We start from the raw sequence: 20356 nt of genomic DNA on the forward strand, positions 1-20356 counted from the left end.
CTTATCAATTTCAAGTTTATATGCAAGCATGCTTGTATGAACATTATTTAATTTTAAAGTAAGTTCATGCACAGTAGATTTATATTCAGATTCAGACACATCAATAGTGGTAAGATCAGGAACCTGAGATGATTGTGGTGATTTCTCTGCAGAGTATGCCATAAGAGCGATATTTACACACTCTTCCTCTTTATCTGAATCGGTATCATCCCATCTTTTTCCTTTAGGAATGTATGCTCTTCCTTAATCATTGACCACATATGAATTCATCTTCTATTTTAGCTTCTCATTATGTTTCTTCGGATCTTTGTAAGTTTATTTTCTTCCATATGAATCCTTTCATTTTGTTGCCTTGGGCTTTATGCATTCAAATGCAAAGTGCACCAATTAATTGCAGTTAAATCATCTTGTTTTGATTTTATCCACCCAGCTTGACTTGTGCCCTCCTCTGGAACCAGATCCTGATGAGTAGCTTCCTTTCTGAATTTTGACAAATGAACCCCTTAACTTGTAGTTGGGCTTTCTTCTGAATCTAACATGACTGAATTTTGAAGCCATGCAAGCCACTGATTTGTCTTCCAACTCTTCAAGTTCCTCCTGAGTATAAAACTCACTTTCATCTTCCGTCTCATCTTGAACAATTTCAGCTACTACAATTTCCTTGATAGTTAAGGAAAGTGCAACCTTAACTTCTGAAGTTTTAGGTTCACGACCAACAAGTACAGTGGTCTTTGCAAGCGCCGTACTCTTGTTGTCTACGGAAACCAGGGCCATAGATTATGGGTTTCTACCCTTGTTTCAATTCATGGATTCTCAATTTTCCATAAATCACATCCAGAGGAATAATGATAAAGTTAACCCTCTCTATGATGGGTGTGTACTTCTGTTCCAAGTGGATTGGTAGAGTCAGCATGAACTTCCTGTTTTATAAATTTTTCCCTGCAATTTAAATTCACTTAACAGTATTGTGTATCTCTCAAAGAGCAAAGACAATGTTTCTCCGGGATGTAGTTTAAAAGCTTCATATTGAGTTATCAGGATATTCATTCATTTTTCTTTGACTTCAGCAGTACCTTTCGTTAACAACTCAATTGTTTCCCACATTTTCTTTTTAGTATTACTTCCTAGGAGTTGATGACCCATATCCTTGTTATCCGATTCCACTATTATGAGTTGAAGCCATGTGTCCCAAACAATTAACTCCTTGTCAGTACCCATATATTTAGTCAAATCTCTGGGACTAGATGGCAAAGAAGTTTCATACACTAGTAGAGGTTGATGTATCATCAACTACTTTCATTGGAACATAAGGATCATTCAGTAATATCCCAATATATAATGGATTTGAGGTTTTCATGAACAACATCGTCTTTTTTCCATTGGTTGTAATTTTATCGATTAAATTGGGTAACCTTGATACTTCCAATCCTTTGGTTGTTTAACATCTTGGTGGAATAAAATTATTTAAGATTCAAAAATTTCAAGATTGAAGATTTTTTAAAATTAAAAAATTACAAGAAATTTTTCAAGAACTTGTTTGATCCGGTTTCCTTCTCCGGATCTGAATTTGTATATCAATAAATAGGCTACGATACCAATTGTTAGTCCCAAAGTATCGTAGAAAGGGGGGTTGAATATGATACCTACAAATTCTTTTTGATTCATTTTAAGTTCTTCATCAAAAATACAGAATCAAAATAGGCACACAAAAATTCAAGGAATATATTATATTATTAATATATACCTTAAGGTTGTTACACTCTAATCAATTATGATTAGATAAAACAAATCAACAGCATCATGGTATGTTTACAAGCTTAATAAATACGGCCTTCAATGGAGCTCTCGTAAAAATACAGTTGATTCATGAGAAGATAAATACCAAGTTATTTCACTTCAGCTTCTTTTTAGTGTAGTCTTCAAAAGCTTTGGACACACGACATCATGTCAGCAAAACATTTTGATCTTGCTTCAATTTCTCCTACAAGTCAATAGTTCAAATCCACAAATTGACAGAGTTGAGTCCTACAAATTGACAATACAAAGTTGATTTGTAGAATCAAGGAAATTGACAATACAAGGTCGATTTACAGAATCAAGGAAATCGGTAATACAAGTTGTCAATTAGTAGACTTTAATTCATTTTGTCAAGTACCAGTTTCTGGGTTTTGAATATTTGGGCCAGGGGCTTAAAATAATTCGGGATTTAAAAATTACTTCCATAAGGACTTGCCTTAGAATAATTTCAACCCATGAACATTTCTTTTGATCTTTAGACCTTTTAATATCAAGTCATGACTTCAAAATAATTCTGCTAATTTGAACTTAAAAGATCCCTTTCTTGATATATTGACATTTAGTGCACTGGTCTGGTTCACAAATGACTATAATTGAGCTGAATCTTTTTGTTCTTTATTTATTACTCGGTGGATGTCTATATTCTGTAGCTTCTTGATTTTAGTTCACTGATATCCTGAGACCTTTATTACTGAATCAATGCATTTTCTTGTTACTCAGTCCTTTGATCTTTCATTCTCCACGGAGGCATAAACATATTAATGAAATTTTTTCCATGACCTGGTTACGGACTTAGTGAATTAATTCCATGTTTTGCTTCTTTGTATTTATTAAATCTTCATCTTCTGGATTTCTGTGCTTCACAGTAAATATTATTTACCTGTTTTTATTTTATGTTGAGTTATATTCCCTCAATTACATATTACGTTACATTATGATTTACATGTTCCATCGATGAGGACGTATCTTGAGGCCTTGGCCTTAATCTCCTTTCCTTCTCTTGAGTTGGATGGAAAGGCCCTTGGCCGATGTAAAATAGTAATAGGATTTGCCACACAGGATTAATTATGATTTCCATGATGTCAGCTGGCTGGATGCTCAGTTTTTCCAAGTGTTCAAGGTATACATGCCCTTCCAGTTTCTTTATCTCGGATGTGGCGAGCTTGGAGAGGGCGTCGGCTGTGGTGTTGTCTTCACGGTCTACTTGCTTTAGGTCAAAGTTCTGGAAGCTTTGGATTGCTTATTGGGCGAGTCATTGGTACTTGAGCATGATGGGGTTCTTTTCCAGATATTCTCTCTGGATTTGTCTAACGACCAATTGGGAATCACTGTGGGTGATAATATGATCGGCCTGCAGGTGTTGTGCCAACCTGAGACCGACTAGTATCGCTTCGTATTCAGACTCATTATTGGTCTCTTTGAATCAGAAGCAAATCACCTACTTAATTCGGAACCCGTACGGAGAGGTCAGAAATATCCTGGCGTCGCTTCGTTTGGACGTGGAGGATCCATCCACAGACAGTTTCCAGTTGTTGGCCCGGGTGGCTTTTTCTTCGGTTGGAGGATCATATATTGTCTGGATTTTGGTCGGGAAGGTGCATTCTATGACGAAGTCGGCGAGGGCATGGCCTTTGATGGTGGTGCGAGGGATATATTTATATGGAATTGGCTGAGTTCCATCGCCCAATTCACCATCCTTCCTGATAATTTAGATTTATGTAAGATCTTTCGGAGTCGCTGATTGTTTACCACCCGGATCTTCCTACCTTGAAAGTAGTGCTCAGCTTTCCGTTTTCCATCACCAAGGCGTAAGCAAACTTCTCGAGGTTCGGGTATCTAGTTTTTGTATCTTTCGGTATATGGATGACGTAATAGACTGATTTCTGACATACGATATCCTCACATTAAGGCGGCACTGACTTTTTTCGGTCTTGCGGAGAGGTAGATGTAGAAGGTCTCTTAGGGTAGTGTTTTCGATAAGACCGGGGAGGAGATCAGGTAATGCTTCAGGGCTTCGAACGCATCTTGGCATTCCGGGTTCCATTCGAAAGACTTGTTGTTCCTGGCTCCCTTAAAAGTTTCGAAGAATGGGAGACACCTATCAACCAGCTTGGAGATGAATCTTTTGAGTTCCGCGAGGCGGCCCTTGAGCCATTGGATTTCTTTCTGATTCCTGGGGGTTTCATGTCGAGCATGGCTTGAATCTTGTCTTCTATCCCTCGATTTCTTATAAGGAAACCTAGGAATTTTCCGGCACTTAGCTCGAAAGTGCAATTCGCCGGGTTGAGTTTCATGCCACTCTATATATATATAAAAGAAACTGGACATAAAAAGTGATTTCTTTAAAATAAAATATGTGATATATATATATATTAATATTTTAATGCATCATCCATGCATCACTAGAATATTGTTGAAATTTTAACTAACTAGAAAAACTGTTTTTATTTCCACTGTTTTTTCGTTTGTGCCTCGTTGTAATAACCCCAAAATTTTTCAACTTTTTGTAACCCTTGTGAATAGTGTTTTAGCTGAATGAAGAAACTTTTCACGCCACACTATGTAGGGGTTCTGTTATGGATATTCTGGGATATTATTAGTACTCTATGTAGTATATAAGTGTATGTAAAGATCGTCAGAATCCAATTCCGAACACTTTGGTTTTTCCCGGAAATCCACAAGATACGGAGAGAATTGAGTATAAGGTAACAGGATAAAAAGGATTTAAATTAAAGGATTATAATAGAGGATCATAAAAAGGAATATAATGTATTGAGAAAGGTTAAGGGAACCTAAGTAATAAGATCCCGGGTATGATCCTTCAAACGATAAACGAGAACGAAAGTTAAGCGAACCGTATAACAGATCAGCGGTCATTAGGCAAACGATTAGGAAGTTAATCAAAGGGATTAGTGGGAATGATGTCATCCAACCAATAGAAAGAGGACAAGGAAGGGAGGATGACATCATGAGGATGACATAGGCATGACATGGGAAGGAAGGAGGTGTGGTGGCTTTGTAACCACACAAATTCAAGGGCAAAAAGGTAATTGACTAAAGCAAGCACAAAAACCAAGCAACCAAGCCAAGCAAAAATCATTTTCATCAAAAATCAAAAAGCAACCAAGGCTTTGTTCTTGAAGCTCTCGACTTTTTACTATTCATAAGGCAAGAACAATTCAAAACTCAAGATCCAAGCTTCCTAAATTGGTAAGATAATTCCCTAATCATCTTCATGCTTAGTTAGGACTATATCATGAGTTTAAGCCATTAATTCCTTCTCAATCTTCTTCATTTAATCAAAGAAGAAGACTATGAATAGTGTTTTCAAGTTTTTTTACTTGAAGTTTTCTTGTTTTTCTTGAAGATCCAAGCTTTCCTAAGACTTCTCAAAGCTTCTTAAGGCTTCCTAGCTCATCCCACCACTTCAAGGAAGGTATACCATCTCCAAACCCTAGATCCCTATGTATTATAAGATGATTTTGATTAGTAGGATGATATTGTAGCTTGTTGTTGTGATTTAGAGTTTGGGATTTGGAATGGTAGTAAAATGGAATGGTAAATGTTGTGGTTTTGATTAAAAGAACTTAAGTATGGTTAAATTAAGCTTAGGCATAAGTATAAATGATTAAATTGAATTGGTTGGGGTTGTTATGATGTGATGAGGATGGATGTTGGTTGTATGTTGGATTTGAGGTTGGTTTGTGGTTGGTTTTGAATGGTTAAAATTGGGAAATCGCGTAAACATAGCCGTCGTAACGTCCGATTTTCTTTGGACTGTTTTTGTGCATAGAATTAGGACCCGAGAACCCCCTGCTAGATTATGACCACTACCATGTTTAGATAGCTCATGTTACGAGCTTCGTTTTGATATGTAGTTCGTTCGATTCCGATGCACGGTTTAGGAGAAACGACCGTTTCAAGTAACGGCGTTTCGCGAACGAAACTTTTTCCCTCGCCTTACTTTGAAACATAGGTTAAAGACCAAAAAGGGTTAATTAATGTATGAAACATTTATGGTAAGTGTGTTAGGCAGTTGGTAAGACACTCGCGAAGGAATCGCTTTAAAACTCGTAAAGGTTAAATTATTAAAAATGGTGGAGCCGCGGGTACCCGAGTGACTTAAGCAAATCAGTGAGCGCAAAACAAGCGTTAGAGTCTAAGTTAGTTAAAGTATAAATTTACAAGTGATTTTGGTTTAATTCCAACTTACTTGTTGTTTATAGGTTATCAGACTCGTCCCGAGCCTTTCTCACCCCCAAGTCGCTCAGGCAAGTTTTCTACCCGTTATAACTGTTGTTGTGATGAATATATGTATTTGCATTATCTTGTGATAGATGCATGTTGGTTAGTTAGCAAATGTTGCAATATATTGAAGCATGCTACTATGGTATATATATATGCATGCCTGTTTCGTATTCTTTCCATATATATCTGTTGATTCAGTTGATAATACCTATGCTAGAGGATAGCGGTAATTTGCATATACCCTTAGTACAGGGACCCAAAGGTGAAAATATTTTCTAAAACCGGGAGTCGATGATCCCGAGTAGATTTTGTATATATGGATATGAATATATATATATATATACTTATATATATATATGGTCATAGTTTTCAAAACTATTAATCGAATAAGGTTTATTCGATAACTTTAACTTTATTTTATTATTGAATATTATTTCGAATATTATTCGAAGGCGTATGACTCCTTTTATTTTATTATCTGAATATTATTTGAATATTCATTCGAGGGCTTATGACTCAGTTTATATTATTTAATGAATATTATTTGAATATTCATTTGAGGATCTATGACTCCGATTATTTGCTGAAATATATTCTTTATTTTATTAAAGAATAAGGTGTTAATAATCAAACTTATTTTCGATTATTCAAATAAAGATAATACTTTCATATAAGTATATCTTTGGTTATTTAATACTCGTTTCAAGTATAAGTTTTAATACTTATACTTCAATTATTTTTATAAAGATTATTCTTTATGGGAATATTATTTAATTAATAATATTCAGTCATTTTCTAAATATTCTGGGGACTGATTTACTTCATTAAATCAGCTTTACTCCAAACACTCTATAAAGTGTTTTCGAGTCTTCAAAATGATTTTTAAAGTCAGAGCGGATCCCAAAACTCATTTTTTATATTTAAGATCTTCCTTTTTAAGGGGATTTAAATACTCGCTCAAAACCTGGGGAATCCGGCTCTGTGGTGTATTTTATATTCGCAACGAGGTTGCAGTTTTGGTAAATGAATTGATTACTTGCCCAACGTTCGGGAAGTAAGCCCATCTAATTGAGTCGGCATAAGCGACAGGCCGGGGTACGGTCTATGAATGTGTAAGTGGTTGGGTGGCAGTCCATCAACGCGTGAGGGGCCGGGTAACGGTCTAGCGCGAGGTCCTAATGCGGCCAGGGTGATGACCGGTGAGGAATTCATCCATCTACAGTAGAAAAGGTTACTTATTGGTATCTTTGCCTGATCAGCAAGATATCTGGTTTATGCCAAAATTCTTTTCCTTTCCAAAATTCATTGGATGTTTCAAGCTCTGTTCATACTTTACATAACAGAGGTTCCAGGAAATGTTTTAGAGATATATATATGTGGATATATATATATATCGGGACTAAATAAAGTATCTCATAACTTTTTCATTCAATAATATTTCAAAGATTGAATCTATTCAAGTCTTAACTTGTGGTCTCATCTATGGGATGTTTTTCTTAAAACTTATAATACTTTGAACGGTGGTAGTTCAAGTAGCTTTATAAATGATATAAGTGTGGTGAAGTATTGGTAACTTCATTCCTTGTTTTTACTTATATCTAGTAAGTAATTATCTTACACACGATAAAGATTCTAGTAAGTATCCATTTAGATACTTATATTATTGTTATCACTATGTATTATCTTGCGAGCTGTAAGGCTCACTCTTGCTTTATTTCTTCATCACACAACAACAGTTAGGAGAGATGGCCAGACTCCAGCAGACCCAGCGCAAGCACGTGGGAAGCGTCCCGCGTCTTCCCGATGATGTTGTAGCTGCTATAGCTGCAGAGGTAGATCCATTGTAGTTCAGACCATCTACTTTTGAGAATCAAATTATGTATAATTATAACTTGTGGCAGATAATGGCAATTAACTGTAAACTTATCAAGTAATCATTTTGGGTTGTAATAACTTTTAAATGGTGGATTCAAAGACTTGTACTTATTTCAATTTCATCTCTGAGACTATAACGGGTTGTGGTGTGTGTTAGTATGGGGTCACAGCATGAGGTTATTTATTATTAATTAAGTGAAGTGATATTGTGGAAAGAAAGACCGTGACAACCCGGATCCCCGACCCCGGATCTGGGGGTGTTACACTCGTCGATGTAATATTGTTGTCCATTGGATTGCGAGGCAAGTTTCTCGCGGTCAGTTTTTTCTCTCATCCAAATGATTTGCTCTCTTTGATAAGCCGTGATTTCTCTTCAGATGTTTCTTGAGTGGGTTTTGCCAACTTACTTTTCCAGTAAAAAAAAAAACTGTTTTTAAATAACATTATTTTAAAAATTTTGTCGAACTTGTCAAAATTATAACAGCCACTTGCCTCGACGGGGGCTCTCTCCAGGATGTAAAAGAGTTGAACCTGCTCTTAGTTAATACTCTCAAAATTGTCACTGCAATGATGGTTACATAAAGAAGTTTAAATTTGACTCTGGATGGACAGCAAGCAAAACCTATAAATTTTGAAGTGAGGAAAAAAACATACCTCCGGCAATGGAAGCCTTCTGATCACCATCCCACCCCGCCCCGGCCCTTAACTCCAATACTTTTATTAAACCATGTCCTCAGCCTACGAGCAAATTCAATTTTAAAGTTAAAATGACTATAATTATTATTATAATTTGAGATCATAAAGTGTATTTTAGTGCTAAAATATGACTTGAACTTTAATGTTAATTTTATTTAAAAACCATTTTTTTCATATTTAGTGAAGTTTTGTGTCTCTCTCCTAAACTTTATCTAAAACAAACTAACATACATTTTATTTATAGTTTTTTAATGATGTAGTAAGAATAACAGCAAATCCAATGCATGACTATAATTGATTTTATAGCTCTAATATAGGGCTAATATGAAAAATGGATAGTTGTTTCTATATTTATGAGAAAAACATTTATAGTTTTTCTTGCAACATCATGAAATAACTGTAAATGAAATTTATGTTAGTTTACTTTAAATGAAATTTAGGAGAGAGAGATAAAACTTTACTAAATTTAAAAATATTTAGTTGTAAAATAGAAGTAATATTGGAGTTGAAATTTTATTTTAGTACCAAAATACACTTTTTAGTCTAAAATTATAATAATAGCTATAAATATTTTAGCTTTAGCATTGGAATTCTGAATATAGCTATGCTAGTTTTAAATATATGAGCAACTATCCTTTTATGCATTTATAAATGCATAGTTAAATTTAGTTTTATAGCTATAATATAGGATTAAGATCATAAAATTTAACTTCAATACAGAGCTATAATTGATGGATAAATATATAAATGAATACTTTGTCTTATGTCCATTGTAGTCGTCCTTATCATATCATCATATAACAATCATATAACTAATAATGTAGTGTAAAGAGGTTCATCTTAAAATAAAATAAATTAAAATGAATGAGTTATACAAAATATTAGCTAAATATAAAATTATTTGTTTGTAAACTGCAACTATTATTGGACTTGCTCTAAAACCAAGTATAACTATTTCTTTTTTTTTTTAATTTTGATTTTATATTATAAGTATAAGAACAACTATAACTATGCATTGGATTTGGTATGGTACCCCCAAAACTTATGGAATTCCAACCCTGTTCCTTGCCGCAATGGAAAAGAGTGGGGCAGATAAAAGATGTTGAACCCACCGATACTCCTGATCATTTGATCTTGAGTTCGACAGCTAATCACTGGGTCGAATTGACTTGAAAAAGAAGAAAACTACATTATAATTTAAAAGCGTTCTGCATGAAAAGAAAAATTACTCAAGCAATTAGCATGGGAGCTAATATTAGTAATTTGAGGTCAAGAAAGTTTCTGATTAGCTAAAAGTTTACACCTGAAGTTACAAAGATACACGAAGTCACAGAAACAGATTCTACTGTCTCACGATACAAAGTTACATACCATACAACAATGTAGAACATCATCTATCGGAACAACAAGTATGAGTGCATGACAAACTATTCTTAACATGTTGCTTTCAGTGCAGCAGCTGCAAGCAAATTGCCATTCATTCAGGCCTATGTGAAGTCACATCATTGTGGTCTGTCTGCACTTCATCCTTCCAATTTTCTTGAACATCTAAATATTGTTCCAGTTCCTGCATGCACACATAGGTTTGCAAGTTATATACTATGTTTCAGTGGTGGAACCATGATTGCAAGTTATCTGGGGCTAAACAAGTAAAAATATGTTAATCATATTTTTTTTTGTTAATTGTTTACACACCCATGCCATGAGTCGAACTCCTACATCCCGCAAGGGGTACAAGAGTTCAACCACTGCATCAACATTTTTTTGACGATTTTTTATATTTTTTGTCAAGATTACAAGTAAACTTTTTGGAGACAAGTCGGGGGCAAGCTGGAGCAGGGGTCTGCCCCGCCTGGTTCCACCGGTGCAAAGTTTATATTTATAAATAAAAATGATTAGGAAGAACATAAACTAAACGTTTGAGCTTTACCTTAAAAAAATCAGAATACACTGGACTATCCGCCAGATTATTCTCGAGCTCAGCCATTCCTGCAATTCCACTAAGTACATCTTCCTTGTAACTTGAAGAAGGTTTACAAACTTCTCCTGAATCATCATTTAGCCCTTCAAACAAATTGCAATCGGTTAATAGATAACCACATGTCTTTGTAGTATTCAAAAATACTTATGGAATATGTCTTACATTTTCATCTTATGCAGTAGGTAAGCCTATTTTAAGTTTATCGCGTTATGATGTACCTATATCTTTACTTGGACTCTTGGAGAGAATTTATACTAAACTGCCTAGTTAGTCGAGATTTTAAAGTAATTTGTTTTGTAAAGTTTCTCTGACTGAAATTTAGGAATCCTATATTTACCGTGTGTTTTGCAAATGAAGCTCGCAAGCACAGAAGAGAGAACAGTAATACTATTTTAAAGAAAAAGCTTTAGAGCCAGGGGCCTGATTGCTAGATACTACACTCCATTGATGTCTGGTAAAGTATTTTAGCTTTCTAGTTCATGTACAAATTACAAAATGAAACTTACCTGCAAACCAAGAGGGAAACTCAGTCTCAAGTATGGATCGAGATCGAGATGGAGAAGTAAGAGGCATCTTCTTAATGATTTCCACTTCCTGATCAACACAAGGCAACCATTTACATAAATTAGCATATATTTACAGACTGTATGATTGAAACTAAATTGGAATTAAATTGAGAGTGCTTAGTTGAATTTTGATAGCATTGCCACAGAAGCACTGGGTTGTTCAAAAAAATTAATGTAGAATTTCAAGTGTTTTTAAAGACCTGTGCAGGTGTCTGAACGATATCAATCTTAATTTCGGTATTTGAGTCTTCTTGCTTGTTTGGACTAGAAACATCTTCCACTGAATGAACTGAAACCTCTTTGGCTATAGAATTTCCCACCTTTTTGACATGCTTCTGTTGATAAAACACTTTGGAAACTACATATTCACCTTCATTTTCGTCATCCTCAGTTCCAAGATGATACTGATGCATCACCCATTTAGTTTTGACAGGATCACAGCCCTTTGTTACGGTACTATAAAGAACCAGGATTTTCTTATACCCCTTTGTTACACCATTCTCCATCACAGGTTTGGTCTTGCCTGTTTTGTGCCATCTAACAGAATCTTCACTTTGAATCTTGCGACGCTTCCTTTTACCAGAGGCATAAGCGTTCATAGATTTATAGAAGTAATGTGCATTGCTTCCGTCTTTCTTAGTACCTAAAGCATGCATAATGCAGAGTCAAATCAATTACAAACTTGAGATATTATTTATTTCAGTTCATGTAGCTATTTATCCAACATTAGTTGCAGAAGATACGAAAACACAAATGGCAATGCTGATATGATGCTAAGCCTTTTATATTTGGAGCACTCGTCACCGAAGACAACAAATCTCTGTCATGCTTTATGCTCTAAGTGTAATTTACTTTCAAATAGAGGCCTTATTCAATAAAACATAGGGGAACTTGAGCACAAATCAAACATGTGATTGTTTAAGCCAGAAATAATGTATTAACATAGATGTTCTATACTCGCCCTAAAAGAAATGTAGATGTCGAATACTTGAGGGAAGGAAATTATAGTGTAAAAATAGTTTACTTAGCCTCTAGCTCAGACAAAAACACAAGTCAATGACTAATAATGGTCTCATGCTCAAGAATGTGGACTAGTTTTTTAATTGTTGTACCCTTTACCCACTGTATCACAACTTTCGGTCAGGCATGTTGTGGGCTAAAAGACCGGACTGTCACTCTTGAGGCTTAGGACAGTGTTTTGATTCTTGATTCGGATTTGAACTTGCCCCTGGTTAATATGAACTGTTACATGTCAATTTCATCTTTTGTTACAATAAATAAACTACTAGTACAAAACACGAACACTTCTAACAATGCTAGCTCACCAGGTAGATTTTCAGGATGGGTGTAACAGATTCCACCCTCCCCCTCAAGTGTGATGATGAACTTATCAATGAACATATTTGATGGTCGATTCCCTGTTCCGCATTTAGCTGCTAGATGATCCAGCAGCTCCACATCTGTCGGATCAAATTTCACACCAGCCGGCAAATTAGTCCATTCCTGAAGCACCTACAGAACAGGAAATCATAAAAACAGCCAGGACACATGATGTTCAAGAACCTTAACAATATAATCAACTAAAAAGCAGATATACGACAATATTATCCTGCTCACTTCTTTGTTACAGCGACAATTTGGGCATAAAAGGCATTCCTCAGACTCAATCATCTGAACATCAGAAGGTTGTATAGCTTCAGTTTTTGTTTCCATCCCCAGCTATAGACAAGATAAGCGCTGCAAAACATAATGGAACAAAACATTCAGTTATGTAATAAACTCAACAACACAGCAGTAAAAGAAACATTGCACTTGGGGAAACAAGACAAACACATTTATAAGTCCATTGTTTAACATTTAACCAGAACTGGTAATCTACACAAGTAATACTTTTTTCAAGTCTCCAAGAATCTAAGCCTGTAACATCGGGTGATTTGGTGTGGAGGGACCCGGACCCGGACCCTCTTTTATTTTAATACAAACAAACCATAACAGAACAACATGGAGTATATAAACAACTTAATAAAATTTCTTTAAATGTGTAGCACCATCAGGGAAACTTTTTTAAACGAGTACTACTCAAACCCAGATTACACAGTAGACTCGTGAAATTTAACTAATCGAGTTCGGGCAGAAGTGTAGCTTGATTGGTTAATAGAGTCGGCTCGGCTCGGTTCGGTTCGACTCGAATTACGTACGACCCCAAAATCAGTTCGCCGCTCTATGGGGACATCCAAAACAAGCCAATATATAAAGTAATAAGAAAACACCATTACTACAAACAAGTTAAACATTAGATAAGAAAGCCATGGTGATCAGCTTAAACCCAGCTCAACCATTTATCCTAGACATCAACAACACCAAGATACATATTAATTTCACCTGATGAAAACGTTTTTTTTTTAATTTTAAAGAAGTGAAGTAGAAGATGAATTGCAGTGACCCGGATGATGAAGAAGTTGAAAGAGAGTGTAGAAGAAGAGAACCTTATGATTAAGATGATGATGATGATGATGATGAAGATGATGGAAGAAAAGGAAATGATAGATACAATGTGGGTGTATGTATATGAGTGAGAGAGAGTAGAGAAAATAACAACGCGGAGTTATAATCCAGTTACAGGGAGACCAAGACCTTGATAATATTTTCTTTCTCTAAGAGACTAAGCAACAACAAAGCTGTAAATAATATACTCAGAAATTGTTCTCCAGAGAGAGATATATAGAGAGAGAGATTGAGAGAGAATAATACTCCAGACTTGTTTTTATTACAAAGAAAAAGCCTCAGGTTCGTATACTAGGCTAGGTTGCCTTATTTTAACAAAATCCAAGGTTTTGCCTTTTTCTTTGTAATTCTTCTTATGTTGAATTTAGGTGTAAGATTTTCTTGTTTCTTTTATATTTATTCCCCCCTTATTACTACTAATATTTAGAATAGTACTAGGTTTCCCAAATATATTTTTCAAAATTTTTATCAAAATCCGTGGCGGATTAATTCGTGGACGCATATTAATGCGTTACCAACTATTCATGTGATACATCATATTTTAGAGAAATTTTTGGAATAAAATTTTCCTAATATTTATAGTTTCTCTTTAAATGTAGTCTGTCTGCAATTTTATTTCTAATAAGATTTGATTGTTTAATTTTGTTTACCATGAAATGTTTTGGTACTCCAGACTATATTTTCTATTAAATATGCTTAAGAGGGCTAAGTAATAAAAAAGATTATGCTTAGATTATCTCCAAGTCTCCAACCCAACTCTAAATATTTATTTTTTTGGTGTAAAATTTCTCATCAACCCAACTCTTAAATTAACGCTATTTTGGTGTTACATCAAAAATGACATCATTTTTTTTGAGATTTTGTACATTCCCTTATTACCCTTATACTTCTTTAATAAAACAAATTTCTTCTATTTGTATCTTGTTATTTTATTCTTTTTAATTTTACTTTTATATTTTAGTAATAAAATATTTATTTAATAGAAGAATGGTATAAAAATTAGTATTTGGGGGTTGAAGTTTAATTTAAGAATATTGTTATTTTTATATTATTTTAATATAAAAATAACAACAAAATAATATATTCCCCGTCCCATTCATTTCTATACACTTTCTTTTTTTGGATGTTCCATTCAATTATATACATTTCAAACTTAACAAAAATAATAAAAATTTTATAATATAACAATCTATTACACCCACTACTTTCTCCCACAACACTCACTTTATCCATTAAATATTGAAAAGTATCATCATTTTAACCAACTTTATACTTTCTCACTAAATTACGCTTTTTTTTTATCTGGGACGGGAGAGTAATGAATAGGAGAGGTTCGGACACAGTTTTGGAATACAGCTGGGTAGCTGCTACTTGCTCCCCAAGCTACTCCTACAGTCATTTTACATTAACCCTACCCCACACAGTTCCTTCTTCCTTTTGTTTTTTCTTTTTAAAAAAAAAATATTTGCTCTGTGCAAACCTTTTAACTTTTGGAAGAAAATTTAAAGGTACTAATTTTAACTTTAATCAGTTACAAAATAATATATTAAATAAACCATTTATAACTAAAATATGTGGGTTAGATACATGATCAACTTTTACAGAGACCACGCTCATTAGTAAGGAAGTAAATAAATTGATAAGCTCGTGAGTTTGGAAAAAAATTGGCTCGAATTTAATTTGATTAATAACGAGTTAAACACAAACACAATTTTAAAATTTTATTTGTAAATGAATTGAATCTGAGCACAATATAATTTAGCTCAAAAGTTCGGGAATAAATTCGATTACAATATTCGTGAATCAGTTCGTTAATATAATACGTAAATAATATTCGGGAACATGCTCGTTAATATGACTCGTGGATAAACATATGAATTACAAGTTACAAAATACTCGTAAAAATGTTATAAACTACTTATATATAATCGTAAATATGTTATGAACATATGCTTATAATATAATATTTTAATTAATAATTGTACTTATATATTTCTACAAATAAATTTATCAATTTATTTAATTCATTTTTTTTTATTTTAAATTTACAGGATTCAAATTACAATACATGTTAGATAGTAAATTATAAGTATATATTTTATATAACTTGTGTTTATGGGTGAATGTATTCAATTAGTTTAAATATATCATTATTTATATAAAAATTACGTAATTTAATCAAATCAGAATGCTAAATATGCAAATTTATTTGTTTGGTTTGTAAGGTTTGAAATTTTTACTTTATAGTTTTTCAATTATTTTTAAAAAATAGTAATAAGTGAAAGTCATGTAAAAATTTGAAAATCATGAGAACAAATTCATAAACTGGGTTTTTTGTGATTAAGAGTTCGTGAAAAATATTAATAGATTGTTTGTTGAATTATAGGCTGTAAGTGTTCACGAACAACTTGTTTTTAACTAATCGATACATAAACAAAAATTTTAACTCGATAAAAATTTAAGTTCAAGTTCGGTAATTTTTAACAAGTTAAAACATTGAAAACTTAAAAATTCAGCACGGACTCATGGTCCAAGATTACATGGACTCATGCTCCAAATTATATGGGCCAATAAAAATTCAATAAGTGTTAGCAATAAGCACCCAACAATTTAGAATCAAACATTCATTTGTTTAATCTGAATAAATATTTCTGAATGATTAGAAGATCTTAATCAATAATAATCGGAATTTACAATGAATAAGATTATTACATAAATTAGGATCAGTTTTCTGAATCATCTGAACGATAATTTCATCAACTTTAAGTAAAAGATAATATTTTGAAAAAATAAATAGCAAAAATAGTAAAGTGATATATATTGATAATTTCGGCTACAATAACTAATCATTTTACTTCATTGTTTATGCTTCTTAATTTTTAATAACAATGAAAAAATAGTTTATTTAAAGAAGTGGTAATATTTAATACATATTTTTCAAAATAAAATATTCAATACGTATGAATGTTCTAATAACAAATTACAAACACTTTTAATTACATGATGTACAACGGTGAATATAAATTATAAAATTTAGAAGTAGGAAGTATTATTTGTAATATTAATACAAGAAGTGTGAACGGGGGCAGTTCATGAAAATGAGAAAACAATGGAGATAACTTGATCCTATATACCGTATCTTAGCGCTTCAGCCACCAATTTTTATTTGAATTTTTGATCGTTAAGAAAACTATAGAACAAAATCAAATGATCTTAATAAACTGAATGATTAAGATAAGACTATTAAGAATGATTAAGAAATAAACAAATGACCCCTAAATACTTAAAAATGAATTTGATAGTTAGCGGTAACTTTAATATTTTAGTTGTTAGAGCAACTCTAACACTATGTTAAATGAGATTCCTTAATCAAATTTTGAGAAAATGAAATTCAAACTTAACTCCAACAAACTCCTTGCAACTCTATTATTTTAGCATCCTCAAAAATTTCCTCATTGAGCCAATAATCCCTCCTCAATCATTATTATATTATTTCACTCATTCTCATGCATTCAATTTGAAAGATTTTAGTTATTTTTATATGTAATTAATTTTAAAAAAATAAATAGGGAGTAAGTTTATAGAGGATTGTTGGAGATAAATTTAAATTTTAGCTCCTAAATATTTAAGAGGCAATTTAATAATATTATTTCTAGAAAGAATGTAAGGAATTTCTTGGAGTTGCTCGATTGAAAGGAAGTCTAACATGCCTTAAATTAACTTGATACATTAATGCAGGCATGTAAGAAAGCTCCGGGTGAGTCTCGTTTTGGAACTATAGTTGGTGATTGTCTTCACTTGTTAAAGCACATAAATCAAGTGCTAGTTCAGTTTGCGTTTAAGTTTGCGAATAGTGTGACACATGAATTAGCTATAGCTACACATTCTATATCAGACAAAGGAGAGTGGTATGTCCCTCCTCCTAATTTAATTTCTCATGTACTAGAGTTTGATATGAATAATTGAATGCAAGTACGAGTTTATTCAAAAAAAAAAAGCAAAGAGTGAAATAGCTAGGATATATGTCAAGAGACTCCGCGAAGCATGTTTTTTGCCAAAAAACATGCTCAAATGGCATGCCATTTATCAACTAAACATAATAAAATTTAAAACATTTTTATTATAATAATATATACAATGAACTTGAATGTAAAATTAAAATTAGTTAATAGTAACAACTAGACCCGGTAATTTTGGACACGATGCGACTTACACGACACGAAACGACACGAAAATTTAGTGTTTGTGTTTGCATTTTTAGTACACGACACGAAACTACACGAACACGAAAGTACACGGTCGAAATTTAGTGTCGGTTTTGTATTTAACCTTCGAGTACACGACACGACACAAAGTATACGACATAAATAAATATTATAATTAAATTTTAATATTTTTTAGAAATATATGTAGAATTATAATAAATGTAGGCATATTTTATTTTCAAAATATTATTTGAGTTCATTATATTGTATAGAATTGAGATCTAAATATATATTTTTCATATATTTTATAATTTTTTTACCTAAAAATCTTATATATTCATATATATATATATATATTAAATTTAATATATATTAATATTCAATTAACACGACATACACGATACATACGATACGAAAATACACGAATACGAATGTACACGAACGCTAAACATGTCAGTTTTGTATTTGACATTCAAGTACACGAAACACGAAAATACACGACACGAATGCATACGACACGAACGAATTTCCAGGTCTAGTAACAACCGAATACCATCATAATACTCATTTACATTAATAACTTTTTAGATACTCAAATATATGTAAATATTTTATAATTATATTTGTTATTTCTAGATATTTCTAATATTAAAATAATTATTAAAAAAAATAATAAAAAGGCATGTCAAATCATGAAAAAGGCATGTCTCGTTAATTGACGTCATGGCATGCCCATCTTGGCATGTCCGTGCCATTTTGACATACACCCTAGAATTAGCCCAAATCTGGGAACCCAAACTTTCCAATAATTTAAAATACTTAAGAAATGTTCTTTTAGAATTAAATATTAAAGATCATATATTAAATTGGTTAAATATTAAAAATCATTTTAAAAGTGAAATATTATTTTATATAATTCGTGTTCCCTATTCGACTCACAACTAAAATTATCGAAATTCTTATATTTTGCTTTTCGCCGATACATTAATGCACAAAATAAGCAACATTGAAATATTTAGGAGATATCAATATTTTTTGTATGTTGTGTCCTCACATTTTATTAATATTTTATTTTTGTTAATCACAATATAATAATGACTTATAATTATACATATTTTTGTATTATTGAGTTTGATACACACACAAAATTTGCGACTACGGATGAAGATTTATAAGTTAAAAAAAACATATAAATTTTTAACTTACCCAATTAGGAAAAATGCCAAACGGACCCTATTATAGATGTTGCTTGCCCATGGCATGCCATGACGTCAATGAGGCCTTTTTACTTTTTTTTATTATATATTTTTACTAATTATTTTAATATTAGAAATATCCATAAATAATAAATATAATTCTAAAATATTTACATATATTTGAATATCTAAAAAGTTACTAATATAAATGAGTATTATGATGGTATTCAGTTGTTACTATCAACTAATTTTAATTTTATATTCAAGTTGTATATTAGTATAACAATTATGTTTTAAATTTTATTATATTTAATTGATAAATGCGATACCTTTTTGGCAAAATACATGCCTATAAGCATGCATTCGGGAGTCCCCGTAACAGGTACCCTAATGCCCAAGGGAACTTTAGTTTTGCTATGTAAGCCAAACAAGGAATTTAAACAATAGTTGTTATAGGGAGAATTTCGTATAACAATGTTGTGGAGGTTAATGGGCGGAACAAAGATCAAGGATGGTGTTCGAGGGCGGAGGAAGGTTGTTTGGTGGTGGCTGAGCTTGTATGTGGACTCCTTAAGAAAGAATAGGGTTTGTTATTCTCTGTCAAGTGTCGACTCATGTCTCATACAAGTGCCTACGTACCCTATTTATAGGGATCAAGCCTCACGTAGTTCTTGGGGAACAAGTCACGTAGGCTAGGGTTAGGGTTCTCCAACCCGTGCAGCCCAAGCCCACGATAAAGTCAGGCCTTCAGCCAATTAGTCACGTAAATCTTGATCGGCTCCACACGCTTCCTACAATCTCGCGGCATCTCCGCAATCCTTCCCGTGATTGTAGGAACAACCCGTGTCGACCCCGAAATCTACGAGCAACTCAGTCATCTATGAGTCACTTTCCATGTTGCACACAAAGTCTTTCGATGCGGCCCGGCCTGGTCACCTCGGTCCGCACCGCCTTCAAATAATAAATATAATGTTACCTCTGTTTCTATAAGATGTGGGCTCATGAGCTCAGCCCGCGTGTGGGCAGCTAAGCCCACCTCGCATGAAGGCACCTGAGCCCACCTCGCGTGGGCACAACCGAGCTCAGCTCGCATATGAGAGCCCAAATGACAAATGTGAGCTCACCTTACATGTGTGAGCCCAGCTCGCATGTCCTCACTTGAGCCCAGCTCGCATGTTTGAGCCCAGCTCTCATGTCATGAGCCCAGCTCGCATGTGAACCCAGCTCGCATATTACGAGCCCAGCCCGCATGTGAACCCAGCTCGCATGTTACGACCCCAGCCCGCA

The 20356-nt window shown here is 33.3% G+C and overlaps 1 protein-coding gene across 2 annotated transcripts; it reads right to left on the bottom strand.

The window, feature by feature from the left end:
* Positions 1-9887: 9887 nt before the first annotated feature.
* On the bottom strand, positions 9888-13860 carry LOC141716769 (NAC domain-containing protein 73-like). Of its 2 annotated transcripts, none has more exons than XM_074518952.1 (7): positions 13650-13860; positions 12781-12900; positions 12489-12675; positions 11364-11806; positions 11104-11191; positions 10547-10680; positions 9888-10183 (listed from the first exon to the last, which is right to left on the bottom strand). In XM_074518952.1, the coding sequence occupies exons 2-7, from the start codon at positions 12874-12876 to the stop codon at positions 10094-10096; spliced, it is 1038 nt and encodes a 345-aa protein (XP_074375053.1). In that variant the 5' UTR covers positions 12877-12900; positions 13650-13860; the 3' UTR covers positions 9888-10093. The 2 variants fall into 2 exon arrangements, with proteins under 2 accessions (XP_074375053.1, XP_074375054.1); XM_074518953.1 differs by having other exon boundaries at positions 13546-13860.
* Between the last annotated feature and the right edge of the window lie 6496 nt (positions 13861-20356).

Source organism: Apium graveolens, chromosome 4 (assembly GCF_009905375.1).
Source record: "Apium graveolens cultivar Ventura chromosome 4, ASM990537v1, whole genome shotgun sequence".
Classification (NCBI taxonomy): Eukaryota; Viridiplantae; Streptophyta; class Magnoliopsida; order Apiales; family Apiaceae; genus Apium; species Apium graveolens.